The sequence below is a fragment of the Zootermopsis nevadensis genome, unplaced genomic scaffold (genome assembly GCF_977971745.1).
Source record: "Zootermopsis nevadensis isolate Lab colony 2312 unplaced genomic scaffold, Znev_1.0 Znev_ptg000001l, whole genome shotgun sequence".
In the NCBI taxonomy this organism is placed as follows: Eukaryota; Metazoa; Arthropoda; class Insecta; order Blattodea; family Termopsidae; genus Zootermopsis; species Zootermopsis nevadensis.
In genome coordinates, this window is record NW_028259133.1 from 21,245,102 (window position 1) to 21,269,339 (window position 24,238).

The 24,238-nt window shown below is 37.2% G+C and overlaps 2 protein-coding genes across 6 annotated transcripts in view; both read right to left on the reverse strand.

The window, feature by feature from the left end:
* Positions 1 to 320: 320 nt before the first annotated feature.
* Positions 321 to 15,239, reverse strand: Bcat (Branched chain amino acid transaminase). Of its 3 annotated transcripts, none has more exons than XM_022072153.2 (8): positions 14,981 to 15,239; positions 12,369 to 12,446; positions 12,025 to 12,234; positions 10,680 to 10,910; positions 7,996 to 8,187; positions 7,580 to 7,694; positions 6,475 to 6,629; positions 321 to 6,200 (listed from the first exon to the last, which is right to left on the reverse strand). In XM_022072153.2, the coding sequence occupies exons 1-8, from the start codon at positions 15,023 to 15,025 to the stop codon at positions 6,009 to 6,011; spliced, it is 1,218 nt and encodes a 405-aa protein (XP_021927845.1). In that variant the 5' UTR covers positions 15,026 to 15,239; the 3' UTR covers positions 321 to 6,008. The 3 variants fall into 3 exon arrangements, with proteins under 3 accessions (XP_021927845.1, XP_021927854.1, XP_087202446.1); XM_022072162.2 differs by having other exon boundaries at positions 12,369 to 12,435; positions 14,981 to 15,237; XM_087346320.1 differs by lacking the exon at positions 14,981 to 15,239 and adding an exon at positions 13,678 to 14,942 and having other exon boundaries at positions 12,369 to 12,435.
* Positions 15,240 to 16,334: 1,095 nt separating this feature from the next.
* LOC110833715 (uncharacterized) overlaps positions 16,335 to 24,238 on the reverse strand; it is a 212,146-nt gene continuing 204,242 nt past the window's right edge. For all 3 annotated transcript variants that reach the window (XM_087346287.1, XM_087346291.1, XM_087346296.1), the window contains 7 exons: positions 23,926 to 24,051; positions 23,463 to 23,657; positions 22,426 to 22,756; positions 22,041 to 22,235; positions 21,492 to 21,542; positions 21,102 to 21,254; positions 16,335 to 20,593 (listed from right to left, as the gene is read on the reverse strand). In XM_087346287.1, the coding sequence (XP_087202413.1) occupies positions 20,124 to 20,593; positions 21,102 to 21,254; positions 21,492 to 21,542; positions 22,041 to 22,235; positions 22,426 to 22,756; positions 23,463 to 23,657; positions 23,926 to 24,051 (1,521 nt within the window). In that variant the 3' untranslated portion in view covers positions 16,335 to 20,123. The remainder of the gene's footprint in view (positions 20,594 to 21,101; positions 21,255 to 21,491; positions 21,543 to 22,040; positions 22,236 to 22,425; positions 22,757 to 23,462; positions 23,658 to 23,925; positions 24,052 to 24,238) is intronic.

Sequence of the window (24,238 nt, forward strand, 5' to 3'; positions counted from 1 at the left end):
GCAAACTCCCAGGCAACTCTTCGAACTTCACAATCACTTGCAGCATTCATTTAGGAATCTCGGAATAAAAATGAAAAAAAAAAATAATATTTTCTACGAAGTTCCTAAGCATTATTTTTACATAATCATTTTACCTGTTTCCTTTGTTTTCACCATCGGACTCATCGCTACGAAAATCTCAAATCCTAATCACATCCTCTCTTTACCATCCGAGAAATCAAGTCACGGAATAAAAACAGGTTTAATGAGGGAAATTAAATGGGAACAGATCAAATGGTTGTGAAATACTGAAAATGTTGTCTTTTTTTTTGTATCAAATATTCAGGAATCACAAAATATATTTATATATAAAATAAATACAAATTCTTATGGAATAATTACATATCAGAAAGTTACATACATTTATGCTTCCTTTCGGTGTTGTACGACGAGTTACATTCAGTGCTGGCAACTTAGAACAAAATATTTCTTCACGTTAGATGCAACACCAATTCAAATAAATGTTGGCGTCACGTTATGATGCTTTTATGATTTTAATTAAATTTAACATCGCCGACGAAAAATTCCGCATAAAATGTTTTGACCATTTACAGTTTCACCTCGAATGCTTAAAATAGAATTAACACTGATAAACCTATCAGCACTTGCTGAATTTTTAAAGAAATAATTTACAGTGAATATTAAAATAAAAATTTCGTAAGATACGGATAACATCTCCAGAGTCACATATAATACACAACCAAAAATTTTCTTAGCATTTTTATGTATACAACTCAAACCTAGACATTCCTTATATCCGCAAAAAACCACTCGTACGACATGAAAATCGAGATTAATCAAAAAATAAAAATGCTATTTGTAATATAAATATTTATACATAAATTCTTTAAGTAAAATAGCCAACAAAGAATGTAATTTCATACCCAAAAACACAAAATGAGTTTCATCTAACAATAATAATCACTAATTTCAAGTAAACGCAAGATAAATTTGTCGCCTTCTGATAAATAATTCTTATGTACAATCATTGCAAATAAAAGTATATAACAATATCAGTCAAAATTACCGAACCTGATAACAGCAAAACACAAAATTCACAAGAATTTTTTTTTTTGAGAATGGGAAATCGTACGGATGTACGCTTTGCACAGGTTTGTCCAGGAAGCTCGTAATATCTTACACAAAATATTTCCAAAATTAGGGTTGAATTGCAAGAAGCCGATTTTTTTTTTTTTAAATAATACCACGGATAATTTTTTGGTGAATTCCCGGCAACAACGTTGTTCCGCTGTCTTGTGATAAGTTGTTTCCAAAATAGATAAAGATTTATATTTGCATCGCTGAAACGTAAGCGCTCTAGAACCGAACCTTTCCGCCATATGAACAAAATTTTCCCCTGATATAAAATATTCTCGTGGCTGTGAAAATGTCGATCGTCGTTTCATGGATTGCAGCGCCATGTACACGGTCACCCAACATTCGATAAAAAAAAAATCTGCTTCCCGATCTTCACTGTTCTAGATATTCAACCCTAAAGATGGAGGTGATTTCTTCTGAAATTCTGGTAAGCATCCACAATACTCCCACTGCTTTACAACCTGGAAGACCGCGACTTACTGTTCTTCTGACGTTCCTGCGTTTTCACCGACAGATTCAGATTTTGAAATTTATTCTGATCATTTATGTAGAGATATATCTCGTATCATCGCGTTTCTTACGTTATGTACAATAAAAAAATATATATTAAAACTCTTGACTGAATGACGGCAAATTATGTTTCACTGCCACACAAGAAAAGAGAGAGAACATCATTACATTTTCAACTCCACGTATATGAATAAAAGTGGCAGCGGCACCGCGCCTTTACAAACAACTACTTCAACCGCCGAGTCCTTTTTGTACCGCCACACACGCTAGTATACTGATACAACTACAAACACAAAGTACAATGTCTCAGAAAATTATAAAATTAGATCTTAGTCCTAAAATTCAAACACCCGCAGTTCACGGTTAAATCCCACATTTCTCTTTTAATTGTAACAATCTTTGGGCTGCACGTACGCAGGTTCACAACATTAGATTAAGTTTGCTAAAAAAAAAAAAAAATACTCTACTTGACTGTACTCTTTGACGTCCGTCTTACACCAATTCAGTGTCCACACTATTAACTGCACAAGTACAGCAATCATAAAAGTTAAAAAAAAACCAAAACAAAACCAAAAAAAAAATCATGAGACTCCTCCATAAAATCTGCAGGTAATAACTAAGAAAAAAGTACAATTTTCATTTCGTGAAGTCATGATGGGATAAAAATATTGATTTAAACAAAAGTTTACCATGAGTTTACGTGAGAATATCGACACGATTCCTCTGGTACTGCGCAGCTAACAACCCCTGAGATTTACTGGTTAATATCATTGCGTCTCAGTATGTCAGTCAGCGTGCCTCGCCTCAGCATCAGAACACTGGAAATACCTAGCAGAAAAACGCCGAGAGCGACAGAGCCAATACGACCCGCGTGAATAAAAACTACGGCAAACCAGACAAAGTATACAAATAAAACTACATTGAAATTTAAACATTATCCAAAAAAAAAAAAAAAAAGAAATAAAACTATCATCAGCTAAAAAAATTTATACAAAAATATTTGTAAAATTACGACTAGAACCACGGATATCAACATTATAAACGTAGGAATGTTCTATCGAGAAAAAAGTACTGTCAATTTCACTCCGCATATAAATGGTACACGCGGACAGGAAACTTTTAAAACGTCACTCAAAAAAACTTCGACAATCGGAAAAGGCGCAACGTGGTATACGTCGGCTACCGGTATGCGCGTTACTTAAGCTAAATGAGATGGAATGTTGGCGCGGCACGTAAGGAGATCTCCTCAGAGATGGATTTCGATTACACAAAAAATTCAGAATAATCAACAAGCGTAAATCCATTCAGATCGCAGTCTTAAAGGTTGTGACACCTTGTAATCACGTTTATGAGCAGATTACCGAAATTCTGGAAAAACCTGTTGCCTGCATCTTCAGGAAAATGGTACAGGCAGCAAGGACCTCTGAAACGTCGGTAAACTTGTACCAGATTACACGGCGCAACAACCCAGAAGACAGCCGTCTTCAGACTCACCGCAAGTTAACGCAACGTTACAAGCAGAATTTAGTCTATAAATTCCTAAAGAAATTCCAACCACGCTAAAGGGAAAATATTGCAATGTCCGCTCGCAGTATCCATCTTACAGCAATGCTGACAGGTATTTCCATCATCCACACAAACACACACAGTTAAAAAAAAATTCAGAATGCTCCGATACGTAAAAACACTAGATTAACTGAACTATGAAACGTGACCAAAATAAGTCACACTATTAACGAAAAGTCTTTATAAATATCAAAAATACATTTCACTATTCTTTAAGATTAATAAAACAATACACATGGAAAGAAAATGCTGAAGCAGATTGTAAAGAACAATGTGTCACTTTTTCTGGAAAGGAAGATCGCGTAAATAAATTTTGTATCAGTAATGGCGTTACTTTACGTCCCGTCATACCAACATCCGGTGGTTAAAAAAGCACCTCTAAACCTTTGGAATGCAAATGTCAATTAATAAACGACGCTGAGACACCAATTAAAAGAACACAGGACTTAATGGTACCTGCGCCTTGTCGTGGTGGTGGTGCCGAGCACCTCAGTGACCCCAAGAGCTACTGGTAGGGCCTCCCTAGCCAGATTGGTCGAGGGGGAGAGGTCAGACTAAGACAGGTACCCTGGTCCTCCAGGTTGGGGGTTGGTCGCAAGGCTAACAACCTTGCGCCGTAAAAAGGAAGACGTTTCGAAACCTCGATCAAAGCCTCGGACAGACGGACCTAACAGAGGACCGAATGGAAGAGGAGAACTGAAGAGGCCGTGGACCGAATACACAGAAGAACATGTACTACTATAAGATTTTTCAGAACTCCACTTCATGGCATTAGTTACCAACAAAATTTATCTGCAGGAGCATTTTCCTTTTGTAAACAAGCTACATTTATGACAACGATTAACATGTACTGAGTTTGTTGACTCAATATGTGGCAGTAAGCAGTCTGAAGATATCGCTACTATATCCAGACACCGTCTTATTACACGTTTCTCTATAATACTTTATTGTACCGACAAAATGTGTATTTAATTTATATTACAATAAAGAAGAAAAGGATGACATATCTTTCGCGTCGAAGGAAAAACAGAAATGATAAACGTACCAACATAAGGACTCCGATGTTCATATGATATACAATTTGCTGAACACGTACTCCAAAATGATTATACCGGCACATTTCCGTAATTTACAAAAAAGCCCAACCTATTCCTCTAATCTACGTACCATCAGGCATAAGATAATTCAAATATACGCCGTTATTTTAATAGAGAGGATGAAAGGCCTTACGAGCGAAACGCTATCTCCGAAAAAATGTGAAGAAACTTCGGGTGCCAGATAACACGTAAGCATAGCACTCGTAGCAGGCCACATGAATACGGATGCCAGATTTAAAAATGTCGTACTTTCACATTTACAGACATTTCTTGACCCTTACGGTGATAGGTTCATCCCTATTTTACAATCCAAAACACTTCTGCGCTATTTCAGTGACATTACATTTTCTTCAAATCTTCATACAAACGATGGGGAAGTCTTTTTTTTCCGCACTAAACTTCGTTGACGTGCTCGTACTTTATTAATATCGAGATATCACAATAACGAAACTTCATCACTATATCCTCGTGGCGATTACTTCATTGCGACAGGTTCTCCAAACTGAAATTCTCACGATATAGAGCCAACATTCAAACTATCTGTAGGAAGCGACATTCCTACACTTTGATACGTTCAAATTAAAAGGAACTTTTTATCTTCAGTAGTAAACAAAATAAAAATTGGAACCCACACACAAAATTTTTTTACACAAGGTACTAAATAACAGAATATTTACTCACTTAGAGCACAGGTATATTTTTAGTGTTTTTTATATAAAATATAATAAAAACACTACATGAGAAACTCTTGCACCCTTACCAGATCTTCACTATTTGAACCACGTGGTAACCTACAAATCTACTTCCGAACGAGCCAGTTACTACCTTTAAACATGGCGGCAGCAACTGATACATTAGAAATCTTTTAAACTGTACTGAAAACATAATTTTCATTTTGAGGTAGCAAAGTATTATTCTAAACCAGTGGTCCCCAAAGCCGTGCCCGCGGGCGCCATGGCACCCGCCGAGGCTTTTTTTTGGTGCCCGCGTTGATACAGAAAGAGGTTATACTGAATAATGAAGGCCGTTCAACCACGAACATTATAAAATCAAAGCGCGGATCTCGACTTACTGACGCCCATCTTGACGATTGTTTGCGAGCAGCAACATCATCCTACACTCCCAAATTTGAAAAAACTGGCCGATGAAATGCAGCGACAAACATCACACTAACTTCCCACTTGAGTAATAATAATTGTACTTATAAAAGTACGTATTTTTAATGGCGTGGTTTCTTGTATCATTAAACGTCGTGTTGTTTTTCGTATTATTTGGTGTCCATTTCTTATTTGTCCAGAGAAAAGAAAATTTGGCTTCGTTAATTGGTTGGTTCCCGCCACGATCTCACAAACTCACAAATGTGCCCGTAGGCACAAAAAGGTTGGGGACCACTGCTCTAAAACACGTATAAATCTACAATATCTAATGTTACTTGCGTCCGTAGTTATTAAAAGAATTCTACTGGTACTGATAAATAAATCAGTACACGAGCAAAATACCTAAACTTCAGCACTCTAAACGACAAACAAAAATTAAAATTCAAGAACTGTCTATACGGTGGATTCCTGCAAGTGGCCTGCATGCTCTTTAAGTGGAGTACGTCTTTTGGCACATTAATGAAAGTTCAAAAGATCTATAAATCAGAAATGTAAAGTGATATGTGATGAATAAATTAAATTCAGGGCTTTGTACAGTGTTCTAAACATCAACCGTCACAGCCCACGGGTGCGATACATGACCATATTGAATGTCCGTCAGTGTCCGCCTGAATTTCGCGTAGATGGGGTATTTTTGTTCTACTGTAGGGATTAGAAGTTTCTCACCTTTGTATGAGATTGACGCAATTGGACTTACCACGCACGCCGTTCCAGCGCCAAACAATTCCAGCAACTGTCAAGCAAGAAATGAATGGATAGAAAAGGACAAAAACTATATTCTACGCAGAACCACACTATAACGCCATGAAATAAAAAATGAACACACTTTACCTCATAATACTGTGAAAATATAGAAAATAAACACTTTTGTAGTAGAAAGTGAAGGTTCGGCACCACTTACACGAAAAGCCCACCACTAGACATGACCCTGAGCATCCACCCTCACAACAAACTTATCCAAAATCAATCTTAATGTTATCCTCCTCATGTTCCAACAGTCGACTCACCCTGTTCTCGCTAAGGAGACTAACAAGTTCGGCCATCGGGATGCTGCGTTCTGACACGCGGAATTCATTCCATTCACGTGACAACTGGAGGATTGACGCCCTCGTGATACCTGGGAGGATCAAACCATCCAGTGGTGGTGTGACGAGTTCCTTCTCTGTAAATAACAAAAAATTGAATCTTCTTTTTTGAGATACGACCTAATAGCACTTTCAGCGTTTAGAGTACTAAATGCAGCAGTTCTAAAGCACAGTCTACATTTTATAATTTCTTATTCTGAACAAAATATTTTAACCTAAGGACGAAAATATAACGTATTCACTACAAACAGAACTTAAAATTAAAAATGGCAGTGGTAGGAAGGACACCATGCTTTTGAGTGTTACTGGCTACAGTCCGCCTCTGGTCCGCTTACTACGCGACTATAACTGGCTTTTATAGCGCAAAAAGCAATTTGTGTTCAATGCTACTTCATTACCAGCGACAATTTAAAGAAAGAAAGTGACTGGTAACTGGTTTTATGGTAATAAATAATAGAAAAGATATGTGATGTAACATCCTTTTACTCTTTCAGTACCTGTTTGGTTCAGGGTCAACAGGAATATATATATATATACATAAGACTGCCATAACATGTAAAAATTTCCATTAAATCGGTATAGTTAATCATGATACCAGTCCATTCCCTTATTATACAGCATACGCAAGAACATCCCAATGACCTACAAACCTATTTCGTCACTTCCATGCAAATGAATTTAAGCTCCGTATAATAAGAAGGTCCCCACTTAATGGTACCTGCGCCTTGTCGTGGTGGTGGGGCCTTGCACCGTAAAAAGGAAGATGTTCCGAAACTTCGATCAAAGCCTCGGACAGACGGACCTAACAGAGGACCGAATGGAAGAGGAGAACTGAGGAGGCCGTGGACCGAATACGGACCGGAGAGCCATAGAAGAATAATAATAAGAAGAAGGTATTGTTCATTTTGTTAATTTCACACATCACATGAGTACTACTCAAAATGAAGCAAAATAACTGAAGATTTGCTGTTCAAAACAAATTACAACAAAAATGAAAAGGTCTGAATACAAAGAATAAAAATATTACCTCCGCTCTCGTTGATACAGAACATGAAAATATTCATGGTGCCGACCTCGGTGATTAGGTGATCTTCACCGTACAACCACAGAACTTGCTGAAGGCCCTGTCCGAGAGCTTCTCGCTATATATTAAAACAGAATAAAAAAAAGTCATACTCTAATTATGTTGGTGATGAGATTATTATACAGTATTACCACAACATGTAGAACAAACTCCATGGAGCAGTCATTTTTGATAATCCAATAAATATTCAACTGGACAGAAAATTCCCTGCATCTAATAAAATCAAAAGGTTCATTACAATGTTTGCAAGAGATCACCACTGGTTCCTACGCTTAGCCAGATGAATCCAGCCAACATAACCAATTATCTTAAGAAATTTAACCCATATCTGCAGAAGAAAGGCTGTTTTATATTATCACCTGCACATGAATGGTAGGAGCATAGTTCGAACCCATCTTCTTATCACCGCAACCGCCGGGCCAAGCGCGTGTGAACTGAGGATCTGCCAGCAACGACACTGCGGATTCGCCTGCACCCGAGAAATAGGCGCCGACTGGACAAAGGATAGTGTACAGCATCGCTGACGCGCACGCTGCGACACCCAACGTTGGCTGGAAAAGCGGAAAAGAACGACGAGACTTGGAGGCAACCAAATTATGAAAGGCACGTGATAACAACGCAGAACACAGAGTAAACTGAATGTCTGTCTGCACGTTTTAACGCAACATATGCCTACTATTGGGCACACGGAGAGGACAGCGACGTAGATGTCATGAACTATGAATGTCTGCTGAAAATTTAAGTATTTATAATTCAAAATTTCAAAGTAAAATGTTAGCCTGTTAGTTCAGATGGTACAATGAAATATTCCAGAATTATCATAATTCTGTGGACCGTAAGACATTATTCGTTCCTTCTGCATCGTGTGGTTTGAAAGTACAGCAGGATGACTTAAAACATTTTGTGCAAAGTGGCATGTGTTGGAATCTTAAAACAAATATGATAAATAATACCAAAGAAAAAAAAACAGACTATTAACTTTTTAACCCCCCCCAAAAAAAAACACACACACACACACAGCTGTTTTACGGTATGAAAATAAGTCAGCGAGCCTTGCAACATTTTTCTAAATTCCTGTACTTCTACATACATTTATTCTCTTTTTATATTGCTTTAGAATGCTTTTGCGATCAACAGCTTGTGAAATCAGTATAATGCGATTATTCCATCTTTCAACATTATCACGGTATTGCATAAGCAACTAACATCAAGAAACACATTCCTATTACAGCAACATAAATACAAAAAATCTTTCCCGCTACAACACCGACTTTTTAAACGCAACAACAAAAAGCAAAATACAAAATCATCCCTTGGCTTCTAATTTTTAGCATTTCTTTCACGCATTTATCAAACTGCATGAATCTGGCTTTACCAGTCAGTTTAAATCATTACATACATGTTTTTAACCCTCCACTGATAACCTGACCTGACCTTGAACTGCATCCAACGTATGGCAATCCACGTCATGAGCAAAAAAAAAGGAGATTCTGCATTACGACACCAAACCACCGAAGCATCGCCACATTTTGAAACTGGTTCAGTGACCATTATTTCTATTTACACAAATGTTATCAAAAAAATTCCAAGCTCTGACGCTAAGGCCTGATGTGATAACGATACAGTGATTTGTAATGAGAAGCAAAAACATAATTTAACTACAGCCTGTTGGATCATATGCTCTGTGCGACTTGTTTCAACACTTTAACAAACAATTACAAAACCTTAATAATTATTATTTTACAACTTATTCCAATGTGAGTCTCTATTTGCTCAGGAAATTCATGAAAGGCGGCTTCGATGTTTTCGGTTCGTGGTTCATTTGACGACACTGTCGGTAACTCTGACTTGACAACATCAGATGATCAGATAATTAATGATTATAAATTTGAAAGGATGAGAAAGGAAACTCATGACCTAATTTAAGGCAGTATTCTGGGATTTTCCTGGAGGGACTGAGAAAAACCACAAAACCGTCGGTCAGGACAGCCAGTCACCAAGCTTAGTTTTGAAATCAGGACCTTCCAAATATGGAATTCTCTATTTTGCAACATGAACACATGCATTTTCAATAAATATCTTAATTGACAGAACTGTACTATAATTTTGGCACCTGTCAAAAAAGGGCAAAGAATTATCAATCATGTCAGTGGTAGTAAAGACATGACTGGAGGCGGTGGAGGCAAAACCGCTAACGGAATATCTTGGCCATGGTGACATGAAGAAGTCCACTCTATGCTCTGATATCCTGGGAAAAGCCGACAGAATGTTACACAATACTATTACAGTGAATGCGATGTTGCTACATTTTAACTATAAACTGGGAAATTCCAATCATGCAATGGTTAAAACATATACCAGTAACCTGAACAGATATTTCATCATAAATCATTAATATGTAATTTCAATCACAAAACGAGTAATTTAATGTACTTAGAGGCCAACATATATAAGCTTTGATATCGACAAATTACTACAAACTCCCATAAAATGATTTGTATACACTGGGACGAGAAAATTTATAAAATTCTGGTTCACGAGCCCGAAGAAAAGAGACAACTTGTAAGACTTAGGCATCAAAGGGAGGATAATATTAAAACGAATGTTAGGGAAATAGGATTGGAGGGTGTGGTTTGGATTTGTCTCGCTCAAGATATGAACTGGTGGCAGGTTTTTGTGAGTACAGTAATGAAACTCTGGGTTCCACAAAGAGCAGGAAATTTCTCAACTAACTGAGCATAGAATTAGCTTCTCAACAAGGACTGCCACTCTCACCACAATTTTATTTTTTGTTAAAGTTGAACCATGTTCTTTTCATACTGGACTCTTCAATTGGACTCTATGTACACCCTATACCATACTTCTACAAGACGTATTTTAATATTAATATTCTTTATGAATGTTCTTAAAAATGCCACTTCCACATTCATTAAGACGAACATTTCTCAAATTTTGTAATTAAAAATACTTGAGGCTCCAGACATCACAACAACACATATAACTGAGAGATTTTCATACGACGATCAAAAAAAAGTCTACTTACGTCAATACCAATAAGTGTCGGGCGGATATAAAGGCTGGATGACTCGGAATGAGGCACCCATTCCTGGTCTATGCTGATGAGCCGACAAAGGCACTTTATGAGGTTTGCCCCATCAAATGTAGGAAGACCCGCTCGCAGAGCTGTCTGATTCATACGTTCCATGTTCATCTCTGGGCGGAAAATACGTATCTTTCCATCCACACCACGATATGCTTTCATGCCTTCAAACAGCTGAAATTTTGTAATTATAAACATTATTTTCACTCGGATCCGAGACGGAAAGAGTAACGGGAGAACGGAGAGCATCATAATTTTCAGTCTCACCAGAATCCAGTGGCAGGCTCTTGCGAACACGGTAATGAACATTATGTGCTGTCATGCTACCTCTTTTAATAACATAAATAACAACCGTCAGACATTTGTAAATTCATATCCCAAAAAAAAATTAGCATATATTTCCTACAGATATGGCAACCATCCAATATTTAACTTAGACTTCTGTACATATGGCAAATATCCAGAAGTTTAATGTCTATTTTTGCAGATGCATCGCAAACACAGAAATGAAGAGATGCTGATGGCTATGCAGCAAAAATGAAAGAGTGAAAAAGAAAAAAAGAAGGAATAAATGATCAGAAAGGAAGGAAAGATATGTCAGTAATCTGTTAAAGTTACTGTAAAAGAGAAACTCAAATAGATGATTGTCACAGCCACTTATAAAGATGACTTGTCTTCTGCTGTGTAGTCTTGTAGAAAGTGATCAGAGTTTAAGAGATTCTTGCTGCCTCCATCATCAGGATAATCATCGCACTGATGACTGACGGAGTAAACACCCATGCAATTTTGGTCAATTTCTATAATACTATACCAACACTAAACCAAATCTAATTAATAAATTTGCTTACAGTTAAAAAAAATCCTCCTCTAATGTTGATCTCAATGTTTCATCAAGAACTTATCTCGTTTATAACTGATAAATGTCGTTATAGACCGGATACAACCGCTGCTACACTTTCATCTTGCCTTTGTGTTACGGTTTTTTTGAAACTCAAAACACTAACTTTAGAATACTGATTTCAAAATTATTTTACCTGTTACAACCCCAACATAAGTTTGAAGGATAAATTATTAGCATTATATGGTGGAAGAGAACCGATACAATTACAAATAAAAAAAATATTTACATTCATATATTTGTATACACATAAAAATATATCCTAGCTCATTTGATCAAGCAAAAATGTTATTTATCAAAGTATTTATTCTACAAGACCAAATATTTTTTTGTATTACATAATATACTCTATATATCTGAAAATTGTATTAATTAAAATAATAAATTTACCTCAGTTGCGTAATGCAGAACTTTAGCTGCTGGGTGAAGTACTATATTTTCAAATGGAATAATTTCAGGTCTCTGCCAACCTCCCAGAGATTCGTGGTAAAGGATTTTAAGCATGTGATCTGTGAAATACTTCCCGAATTGGAGATCTGCAACTTCTGGTTTTGGCTGCAATTGATCAGGGGAGGCAAGCTGCACAGATAGATCTGCAAACTATTGAAAACAACAAAATACCGTAGCATCATATAAGAGAGAACAATGCTCAAGCATAACAGAAGTCCATTACATAAAAAGCATAAAAGCTTAACTTCAATTTGTCACTTTTCTTGAAAAATGCAGTTACGTACCTTAAACGTATTTTGTACTTCATTTGAAATTGAAAGAGCTGGTTTAACCTTATGAGTGGCAACATGTCTGCAAAGAAACTACAGATTTCATTCATAAGTCATAAATCTAAATGTAGCAAGCATGCGTTTGCCGAACAAAATGGCTTACACAAAACAAAAGTTGTTAATAAAATCCTACTGACTGGATGTTATACCCAAAATGCACACAGTAGGACAGTAGCCAGCAGAAGAATTGCAACTAATAATTTACTTATAAGACCACAACACTTAAGTGATACTTCACAGATCCCAAAAATGGTCAACAATACAGAATGAAGAAAGTTCTCTGTTACAGTTTGTGAATATTCTCTGCCTTTTATAGAACTGAAAGGTTCGTACAATATTTATAAGGATCTGACTCTTTATTTAATACCCATTTTAATATTATACTCTCATCTATGTCCAAGCTTCTATTCAGATTTTCCAGCAAATATTCTTTTCTGCATTTCTAACATCCCCCATATATCCTACATGTCATCCTTCTCATCCTCATCAATCTGACCACTGCAATAATTATAACTCGCTTTTAACGCTCTCTTATAAAGAGGTGGGACATATGAACAAAGACCTCTGTCAAAACAGGTGTCGTTCTGATGTGACCACGAAATTCACTTCCTACCTCAAAAAACACAAAACAAAAACACAATGTGTTTCCATTACAAAGATCAAATGGTAAATATTGTTTGTTTATATTAAAACAATACACCGCAAGAACACTCTTACATAAAGAGACCATTAATAAGTCTGACCTAAATGAAAATTTAAATCGTGAACTTTCCAGAAGACACTTACAATCAAAACTTAAATTGCCTTGAAATTTTTCATAAAACCCTCCAATACTGAATATTATGAAAATCCATTCAGCTGTTCTCAAGTTGTTACATGTGGACAGACACAATAATTTTATCGGGTTAATGAGTGGAAAACAATGACACACACCCAGTAACAAGGTTATCATCACTGATGTAGTAATAAATGAGTGATCAGGTGATATATCCTACTTTGCTGGGTCTATTAGAAGGAGTAATTCTAATCTCTGTCACCCTCGGTAGACTAGTGGTTAGCGAGCTCGCCACTTGACCTAAGGTTGGCGGGTTCAATCCTGGCCGATGTAAATGGATTTTTAAGGGTGATAAAAATCCGTAGCACAACTTCCTTCGGAGGGGAAGTAAAGCCGGTGGTCCCATGTTGTAGATTTACGGCATGTAAAAGAACCTTACGAGCATGATACGAGATGTTTTGTAAGCAAAATTCAGCGGCCATTTCTCACCAAAGTCTCCTGATTAACTACTAGTTAGCTCTGGCAGTCAAATCAGGATTGAGTAGAAATTGTGCAGAGTCAGTGGGCTGGTCACTCACTACTCACAAATGCACACTTCAAGACCAAGAAATCACTGAAAAGGAGGTAGTGAAAACCCACAACCGGGTTGTAGTGCCAAGAAACAACAACAATTCTAATCTCTGGCTTCATTTTAATATAATGAGTGAAGATTTATTACAAAAAAAAAACATTGAATCAAATTCAACACAATCACCATCAGTCTGTGTGACAGGCCCTTTAGTTATCAACATACAAACTGTACAGTTCACAAGAAATTGATAGCCCTCCTTATTATGATGTAATGACACCGTAGTTATCTTTCATCAGCGTAAAGATAATCAACCAAAACTTAAAGAAATTAAAGCAATATCCAGCAAAAATGTTTAGTAACTAAACCATGATGCTTAGAGTATTATCCATTATCTGAAAAGTTATTTATCATCCTTCATAGTTATTTACAACACTTCTTTCAAAACACAATCACCATATTCATATCTTATATGACTTGTCAGAAGGCCACAAAATTTCCAGGCTTTCTATCAGAGATAGTATTTGTGTATGGTAGAGATGAATTAATATGGTGATACGAGTGACCTGCAGGAGCAATTTATCACCTATCTAAAATAAAAATTATTTCACTTACATGATAAGAGGAAAAGAAAATATTAGGCACGTATGGAAGACAATATCAACATTATGTTCAATACCTTTTCATTGTGGTTTCTGTTTTTCAGACTAAATAATTGCATGGAACAGAGTGTCATCAATGTCCCACCTTCCGACTTTCAGTATCCATAACAATGATGTTAACAAGCATTATAATTGTGCTAGGACACATTCTACATCCTTGGCTTAGGCCTATGAAGGATTTATGGAGTGTAAAAAAATTCTGTTCTATTCTATCTTATTCCTTCTACTCAGTAAATGAATTTATAAATACATGTAAGTAATAATGGTGATGGTTCCCATCATAATTATTTTGCTGTAATACTGTAGTTCCAAAAATCTGTCAATAGCTGTTATAACTATGTATTTATATTTGTACTAGAAACAAGTATTGTATTTGTGCTATGATCTGTTCTACATCCTTGGCTTAGGCCTATTAAGGATCTATAGATTGTAAATAAATTCTATTCTATTGTAACACACGCTGCCTATATAGCATTAACACTTATCTGCTTCATTTCACACATCACATACAATGGCAAAATTAAGTACTGCAAGAATGTCTTAAAAGGTTATTCTAACCTACCTTACGACGGAGAAGTACTCTTGGTAAACGTGTTAAACTAACCATGATGAAAGGCTATATTCCCATAAGATGCCAACTAAACACTAATCATACTTCCATATCAATCAGCATACGTCACGTGAACTTCAAACAATGTTACATATTTATTATACAAGTCAAGAACGCAAAAACGTAAACGATCCAGCACTTACTTCCCGGACAAATATAATGGAATAACTTATCACGTTTCTCACAGTACCCAAACTGGTTTCGCAACGTGAATGTTTCGTAGCTACCATGATAACCAACTGACGAACAATTACACAAGTGTAAAATAATAAGTAATACCAATCCAGCAAAAATATGAGTATGTTTAATAGTTTTAGCCTAATTTGTGTAGCCCTTTTAAATATTAAATTAATTACGGTATACCTGTCATGACTATAATTTATGAATGGACTGCAGTCACTACCATAAAAACAAAGGATTGATGAGGGGCTGGACGACCAGGGTTCATATCCAATGCAATGTAGGTACAGATTAAATATCCTTAGACTTTATTTAAATATGAACTAAATTATGATCTGTGCAATCTGTTGTATCCTGGTTTTAAACAAATTGTTTAAAAGGAAAACACAGGGACATGCTCAAAGCCTCATATGGTGAAGCTTGGATGTAATGTATGCATTGCAGCATCCTCTGTGAAGGCTTCTTCTTTTAGTCTACATCCAATTTTCTGCTCATGCTGGATACTATAGCGACACACACAAAGTAATACTGCACTTAATACTCTTAATGATTTTCACTGCTGATTAGTAAGCCCTATTGATGACTGTCTTTACATTCAGACTGCCTCAAAACAATGGTCAATTATTTGAGGTATGGTAAAATGAAAAAAATTGTGTCAAATAATTGATTAAGCCTTTGTTGTCTATTGCATAAGGAAATTATAATTAAATAAGTTCTTGGAATCAAAATAACATTAAAAAAAATAATGCAAAATTGTGTGTTACCAATAAATTATAACCCCTTCTTTACATGAAGAAGAAACTGAAGTGTATCAATTTTCTCAAAAACCTATTATATAAGAAATCAGTACAACCATGAAATATAGATACAGGGATTTATAAAATGCACCTTCGCACCAGCCCACTGAACCTTCCTCTTGGTATATAACATAAAAATGACAACTTACCAATGGGAAGAAAATCAACCTGGTTCATGGCTTAATTGTTGTTCCATTCTTTGTTAAGTTATCATCTGCAATGAAAAAAATCTGCCCATCACATAAATTTTTATTTAAAAAAGACAATAATGGAATGAAATGGGGAAGGAAAAGTAATAAATATGAGAAACAAAAAAAGATGTGACTGAATTAATTATGTACTGGTTTGTAGCCCATGCGGTTTGGCTACAGTTTGAAAATCTGTTTATTTAGCCTACGAATTTTACATAAAGACAATAACACATGTTCTCATCCACAAAATAGGATTGGGTCTTACTTCTATTGTTTCATGTGAGTTTTGTATGCATAAATACATGATAGTTGGCAAGCTGTTTCACGGTTGAAGCCTACATGCCTAATGGCAAGAGCTCTTATCATACCGCCATTTGCAACATAAATACGGCAACATAAATCTGTATATGTTGGGGATTTTTGGAACGATTTCTTGTTCTACATCACAACACCACATAGTAATTTGAACAAAGTCTTCTTGATCTATACACGTTTTTTTTTTTTACTTATCTATGAAGCTACGTATTCACATAAGCTCGCAATCACACTTCTTTGGAATTTGTACATTATCTTCGAGTCCTATATTTGGCACGAACATGAGCCCATGCATTTCAGGAAATGCTAAAAACATTCAGTCATGAGCTCGCACTGGCATGCAGCCAAGTACATTCAGTTTAACATTATATTATTCACAAAACAGAACAATACCTATGGCAGCTATCAAAGTTTTACATATTATGTACATGTATCACATATTCAAGGTACTTTGCGGACTGGCAAATTCTGCAAGTCCCAGCGTACCTCCAATAATTAATTACTTCTTGCCATTTTGTAACACAGTAATAATGAAGTGTAACTTTTTTTCAAGTCTGCATACAAAAATGTCACCAGCTAACTTCACAATACCTAACCATTTACACAGATTTATTACACAGACAGACGTTTGGAATCTCTATTTAACATCCATGAAAATTACTGACACATCTTGCAAAAAAAAAATAATAATAAGTACATTAGCACCATTCCTACCAACATTCACAATACCTGGTGTCACATCTCTTGCAACATTAACAACGCGGAAGGAAAATAAAAAAATAGATGCCGTAAAGAAGACGCAAAAACCATGAAAGATTTTGCACATAAACCTACGGGAGAATCAGCACATTTTGAGATTAATAAATAGCCTGCGATTATGGTTGCGTACATTACGCTTGAAGTACTACTGGCCATTTAAATGTTTCCGCAAGAAATTCATCATTTGCGGTCAATCCGGATATTGCGACAAAACGGAAACTGACCGACTCGATCACAAGATTATTCGTGTTTTTCCTTGACCTGTTATGAGAACTTGACACAAATTCTTAGTTTATGATTTTGATTGCAGTGGTTCGTGACCATGCTGATGGTTTTTTGTCACTTCGGTTCTCAAAAGATCAGTAAGAATATCAGAACACAGAGCCCATGTTGCGAATAGCTCTTGATTCTTGAGAGACGTCTGTTGGCTTGTACATTAATACTAGAAATGCAATCTCAGTGAATGTCAGGTTAGGAAACCAAACAATATGAAAGACAATGCCCACTCCTAGCCTTTAAATAATGCATTATCTTACATCGGTGAGAACGGTATTGCATTTGCGGCTTTGACTTCTACTCTTAGATTACGCTAACATGATATAAATAATAATAATTAATAATCATAATAATAATAACTACAAATATAATACATCATAAAAATAACTTAAAATAAAATATTGCATCCGAATGAAATTAACGCTGCTGTAAACTGCCACTAAGACAGGTCCGTACAAAACTGTCATATATTACATGTATTCACATAATTCCTGCAGGTGGGTACATGCATCAGTTGTCTTCTTTAAAATAAATTTACTTTGTAACAGCTTTCCTTATAGCAAATAAGTCCAGAACTTGAATGAAGTGCCTCAAAGACCAACCACGCTGGCAGGATAAACAATTACAACTCGTGATAAAGCGGAGTGCTCAACATCAGTCCAAAGTTGTCCTAATCAAAGGACTTTATTTTCTACACAGTCAGCCTGATATCTCCTTAATTTCCAATGAAGAAATCAATTGCCAAAAAAAAACAAAAACAAAAGAGCGTACTTTTGCACCCATTCATTTCAGTACATAACTCGGTATAAACAGTTTTATGGATCAAATGAAATACCTTTAATATATTATCATTTATTTTTAGTTTCTCAATTTATTCTAGTGTTCTTTGTTTAATGACTACTGAATAATAACAATAAAAAATGGGATCAGTACTTTATTTTCAAAACATCGGTAGATGTTACGGAAAAACATAACCTGCGCGAAATTGAAGTCGCACTTAAATTCGAGTTTTGCTTTGAAATGATCACCATATCTCTGATCCTGATGATGATGGCGATATTCACAATAACTTAAAATTAAATTCGTCTGTAGCAATCCATACCAAAATTACGTAAATGTTTTGAAAAAAAAAAAATTGTGTCTTTAATAAAGTGTAACATAAAATTTTACATAGAATAAAGACTAGAAATCAAACTTTTTGATTTCTTTTCAAGTTCACACCATGGAAAATCATGGCACACTGAATTTTATCACAACCTAAGGATAAAACATTATTGTTTTTACTAAATGTTAAGAAAATGGCATAAATAAATTTGCTTTGAAACCTCCTTTACATGGGTAGTAGAGGACAGAGTCCATACGTATCCAAATTCCTTTTCCTTGCAAAAGATGGCACTGTAAATGGCTCGTGAAGACATACAGACATTATCGTGCTACAGTTATATATGCTATAAATAATTTAAATAACTGTTATCAAGTGTTCTACTTTGTTCGATGGATACTGCACAGAACCTCGCGCCACTGTGTCTTCCTTCGCTGTGATAATGATCGTAACCGATCACACTTCCAGCTTCTGCAAAGCAAAGTTTAAAGCTCTGGACTTTTTCACCGTCTGCTAATACAGTACGATTTTGCAGGATGATTAACTGATTTTACGACGAGCGTGACCGGACATTCCACGCCAGATCCGCGAAGCGTGCAAGATACAGAACTGAAACATTTTACGAGGTATTTGTAATAATCAGATGCAGCGCTTAGAATTACCCGATGCATATGAATTATGATGTATTGGCACTTCCTCGTTTGTGCCGTGAGTCACGGAATCAGCTTTTAGAAAGTGGAAATTTGCGAGCACGCAAGAACGGAGTTAATTTTCTTAATCGACTTAGCGTATTTTACCAGTTTTGAACAGGTTCGAGTTCCAAGGGGCTCGCATGAGCACCTCGTTAATTTTTGGCTAATTATCTGAGCCCTTTGTGGTTAGCACAAAAAATATAACATGATACAGCAGTATGAAACTATCAGTACATCGATACATCTTGCCTGTCCGTACTTCCGAATGCCAGATGCGGAGGGGACGTACACGTTTGCTTGTAATGCTGTACTGCGACTTGTCTTATACTGTATGTGAGTTATTAGTATGTTTGATGCGCAGATGACGCAGGCAAGTCCCACTTTAACAAATCCGCAACGCAGCCCTGGCTGTGAATATAATAAGATTAAGGTCGTACGGAATGCAGCAGTAATCTTTCTAATTATTAAGATATTAAAAAGTCTACGAGACTGTAACAAATAGAAAGTAATTTGTATTGATTCCGTACTGAACTCCAAAAAGCTGGTGATCCTAGATCTAAGATAGGAGAATAAAATCCTAAATCACCGTTAAGATACGAAGAATATTACGTGTCCTGTCTGTGCATCCAGACATGTTTCTCTGCATCTTGCGTAGCCCCGACGCCAGTGTTTGAGTTGAGCCGACTTAAAAAATTCCTTACATAATCATTTCTACCACGGTGGTAACGGAGGCAGACGGCACAACCGCGCGTTTCCACGTCTTGCAGGAATAAATGCGTGTGTTCAGTCATCATCATGATGCCTGCCAGTGGGGCTTCCATCAAATGCCACCGATACGGATGTGTCAGGGGAGAAATTAAGTACATCCGTGGGAGACAGACTGTCAGGCGAGTAGTAGAACGGGCCGCTTCCGGCCGTCGAATGTTCCGAGGAGCTGGGACCGGCTCCATTGGTGGGTGGAGAGGAAGGGCGCCCCGAAGCCGAAGTTCCAGGTGAAGCCATGTCAGGTGGGAGGAAACTCATGTCTGGACCACCCTCTCGACACCACAGCTGCCTCATTTCTTGGCGACGTTGTCGCATCAGCGACTTGTACTCCGAGATTCTCATCTTCTTTCCGTCTACGATGCACGTCCGCTTGGGTCGTGGCCGATACCTGTAGTCTGGATGCTTCTCCATGTGTAATTTTGATAACCGTGACTGCTCTTCGTAGAATGGTTGCTTCTCAGCATTTGACATGGCTTTCCAGCGGGCACCTGCGGACACCAATTTCCTTTAATAGTATTCTAATAGAATTATCTGCTAAGTAATACGGAATACTTTAGGCGAATGTTTGGATGGAATGTAAAGACAAATATGCTCATAGAAAATACATTTAACAATTGCTATAAACAAAGTTTCTATGGGTTAACATACATAATAAAGAGACGTTAAATGCTTTTCTGTATGTGGGGTTCAGACGAACAGTTGACTCCTTTGCGAAAACACTTATTTTTAAAATCCCTGCTTTGATTTTTTTTATTTTTGGCTTTTCTCTCTCTGTCTTCCTGTTTAAGAAATGAAATTCTGTCACACGTATTTTATGGACTACGTGAGAAGAAGAATATTTACTTTAATTTTTGTGAAAGCAAATATTTTTACATTTTGTGAGATTAAAAAATGCGTGGTCTCCGACCGTTCTGCCATCTCTCTTCCAGAAAAGGGGATACATGATTATAGATGCTTTATTACGTCGTAAAGCACGGCGTACATTACGATACTTACCAAGTATTTTGGAAATGTTGGAGTTATGCATGTCAGGACAGGCTTTAAGAATTTTTCGCCTTTCATCCTTGGCCCAAACCATGAAAGCGTTCATTGGTCGTTTTATGTGAGGTTTATTCTCGCCTTCTCTCTTCTGTTGTCTCACTATTTTCGCTGAAATTGAAGCCAAATATAAAAAAATTAGGGTCCAGTGTATTAAATATGTCATGTTGAGAGAAACACTATACAGCTGAAATGCTGAAGGAATTTTTTTTAAGTTTGAATGTCTTGTGACCTTGAAAAATTTATTTGCATTAAAATATTCATTTCACTGTAAGAGGAGGTGATTAAAAGTTTATTAATGACAAAGAGATTAATCTTATTTATTGGCACAATCAATGCAACGCTCACCTTTCTCGCTATTTTCTTCTGGCATTTTGTACCCTGGATCAGGTCCCCACACTGAAAACAATTTTGAAAACATACACATTCATGCGAACCACACAATTTTTTGATTCATTAAACTGAGAGACCTAAAACTTTCAGTTTGTTAATAATAACTTAAATGTGTCTCCAGAGGATATTTTAAAATTGTTCTTAATTAAAGAAATTTTACAGGTGAACTTAAGTCTGGAAATATCTCAGTTACGACGCCTGAAAGTATGTGTTTAAATTAACACACACAAATAAAATTCATATGTGGCACCGTCTTTCAAAGTAGGATCCTCAGAACAGACTGGAACACGAGGACTCGACAGCCTTTTGTACGTTACAGAACGCTTAGTCGTAAACAAGTACAGATAATTGCACACAGAAGGGAGGAGACAGAATGTATGTATAGAAAAAATGTATTTAGTACACAGAAATCTTAATTCGTGTTCTACGATGGAGTACACAGCGCTTCTAAGAAGTAAGAAACCACGGTTTGGACGCGCAGCATCTCTGTGCGCCTCGACTTACTCTGACAGGTGACTAAATCAGCTTCCTCTTTACCGGAGCTGAATGACGGCTCATCCCGATGAGATTTGGAAGAGGCGAGATGTGAGCCCGATAGGGCGTACATGTGTAGAGGAAAGTGCGGGTGATGCTTGTCGGGTGAGATGAGCCCCTCCTTACCCTGGGTCATACCAGGACTCGAGGGCAACCCCAGTTTACCTGCAACATAATGACCCTCACTTTCAGGACTTGTATACATCACCTCGGCTTCACGACGAAGCCCACGGAATTCTAAACGAGGCCGAGGAAAGTCCGACAAAGTCCACGACGTCTGGATGGAATGAAACAGCGTGTGTTTTGTTTCCGAGAATGAATTAATCAGTCGCTGTACTTTATTCAATGAACTCGCCTGCTGATGGGGGCAGCGGGCTCAGATGCGGCGGAAGGACCGCTCCGTATGGGAGGAAGGCCCTCGGCATCACGAGGCTTGGGGGCAGCAATTTAGGAGTCGTGGCAGCTGCAGGCTGCTCACCCAGGCCATGCAGCCCCAGGGGAAGACTATGAAGGCTCGTTCCAGAGCCCGCCTTGGGCTTCGTCAGGTTCAGAGGCGCATCGGGGTCTGCCTGCGGTGCTGGCGGCGATGACGATGATACTGGGGGTTGAAGTGGAGGGGGTGAGGACTTTTCTGTCGCTCCTTTTGCAGGCATATGTCCAGAAACCCAGCTCTGATGAGGAATCAGCTGTCAGGTACAAGCATATCGTTAATTGTGCAATTTTGTTATATTGGTAATGTCTAGAGCGGGTGTGGCAAACTTTCTTTTTCTAAAGAAGGCTGAATGATGATGATGATGATGATGGAAAAATGACATTAATAACAGCAACAGTCACTACCTGTTTTGGCATCAACATTGTAAAACCACTCTTTAAAAGTTATTCTATGTCACAAATGACATTCATCCGCCAAACATAACAAACATTTTTATTGTTGGGTTCTTGAACCATGCAGTCTGTTAGAAGTTCCACACGTCAGAGGTACTTACGCCTCCATCATCAGGGCGATGAAATAGCGGTAAACTTCTACTGGACTACATGGCATAACACCCCAGAAAACATTCTTTAATCATCATTGTTGACACGTCATGATGGCATTCTCATCCATTGTTGCAAATAACGTAAAATTTTTGCTTTTTTTTTTTTTAGTAAAAGCGCTGTGGGGTCTTTATCTGTGTGGGAACGCTTAATTTGTATTTTTTAATCTATTTTTATAATCATTTATTCCAGGTCTGTGTATTTACTAGTGCTTGGCTGTTGCAGGTTTTTTGCAGCTGGTAACATAACCTAACAAATTAACTGCATTATAATTATCATTATTATTTGCATCACAGCTGTCGTCATTATTATCGCGGCGAGTGCTGCCACATGGCGCCGCACCAGAGTACTACTCACGTTGCTTGCGAGTGACGTGCTGACCGCCTTGCTAACCGGTGGAGTTCCATGCGGCAGTTGAGGTAAGCTGACGGATACGGCACCGGGTACAGACGGCAGACCTCTGAGTTGTTCCAGGAAAGGTAAGAACATTAAAGACTGGGGATTGGGGATGTTCAACCCTTTGTTGGGGCTGTACTGAGATGAGATCTGAGACTGCAACACAGAAACAAGGGACATCTTAACAATTCTCTTAATTTCTTTTATAACTCCACGCCAATATCTTCTTACGTACTCGTAGTATTGACCAATTGATGGTTGTCATGGAGACGCTCTGTTTTCTCGTCGAGGTATTTAATCAACTTGTGTGTATTAATTGCATTAACTCTGGGCTTCAAAAAGTGGCGTAAGTACCTAATTCTGACAAGTTTTGTCGTATAAAAATTCCATATTAACTTACGTGAGTGATGATGCTTTGTCTCACCTGAAGTTCCTGAATCTTGTGATGCTGTTGCTGAATGTACTCCTGTTGACGCTTCAAATGTTCCTCTTGAAACCTCTGCAATTCCAGCTGCTTCTGTGTCTCCGACGTCACGTGACTCGCAAATGCCTACAAACAAAGAAGTTATTTGTAATGAGGGCGCTGATGAAAAAGTTATCCTACCATCTCCTCCTTGGTATTCCGAGTTGATGTCTTCCACGAGGCTTCCCCGCCAAACTTCAGCAAAAAAAAAAAAAAACTAAAATTATAAAACAATTTTTTACTACTGACTTGCGTGTTTATGAACACAAGGAGA

Bases quoted from the DNA above. Each gene is read 5' to 3' on its own strand.
- Bcat (XM_022072153.2), bottom strand. From the start codon at position 15,025: ATGGTTAGTTTAACACGTTTACCAAGAGTACTTCTCCGTCGTAAG. The intron at 12,447-14,980 runs GTAGGTTAGAAT...TGAAATCTGTAG, and splicing joins GAGTACTTCTCCGTCGTAAG to TTTCTTTGCAGACATGTTGC. The intron at 6,630-7,579 runs GTAATATTTTTA...TGTTATTTACAG, and splicing joins CTGTATCAACGAGAGCGGAG to AGAAGGAACTCGTCACACCA.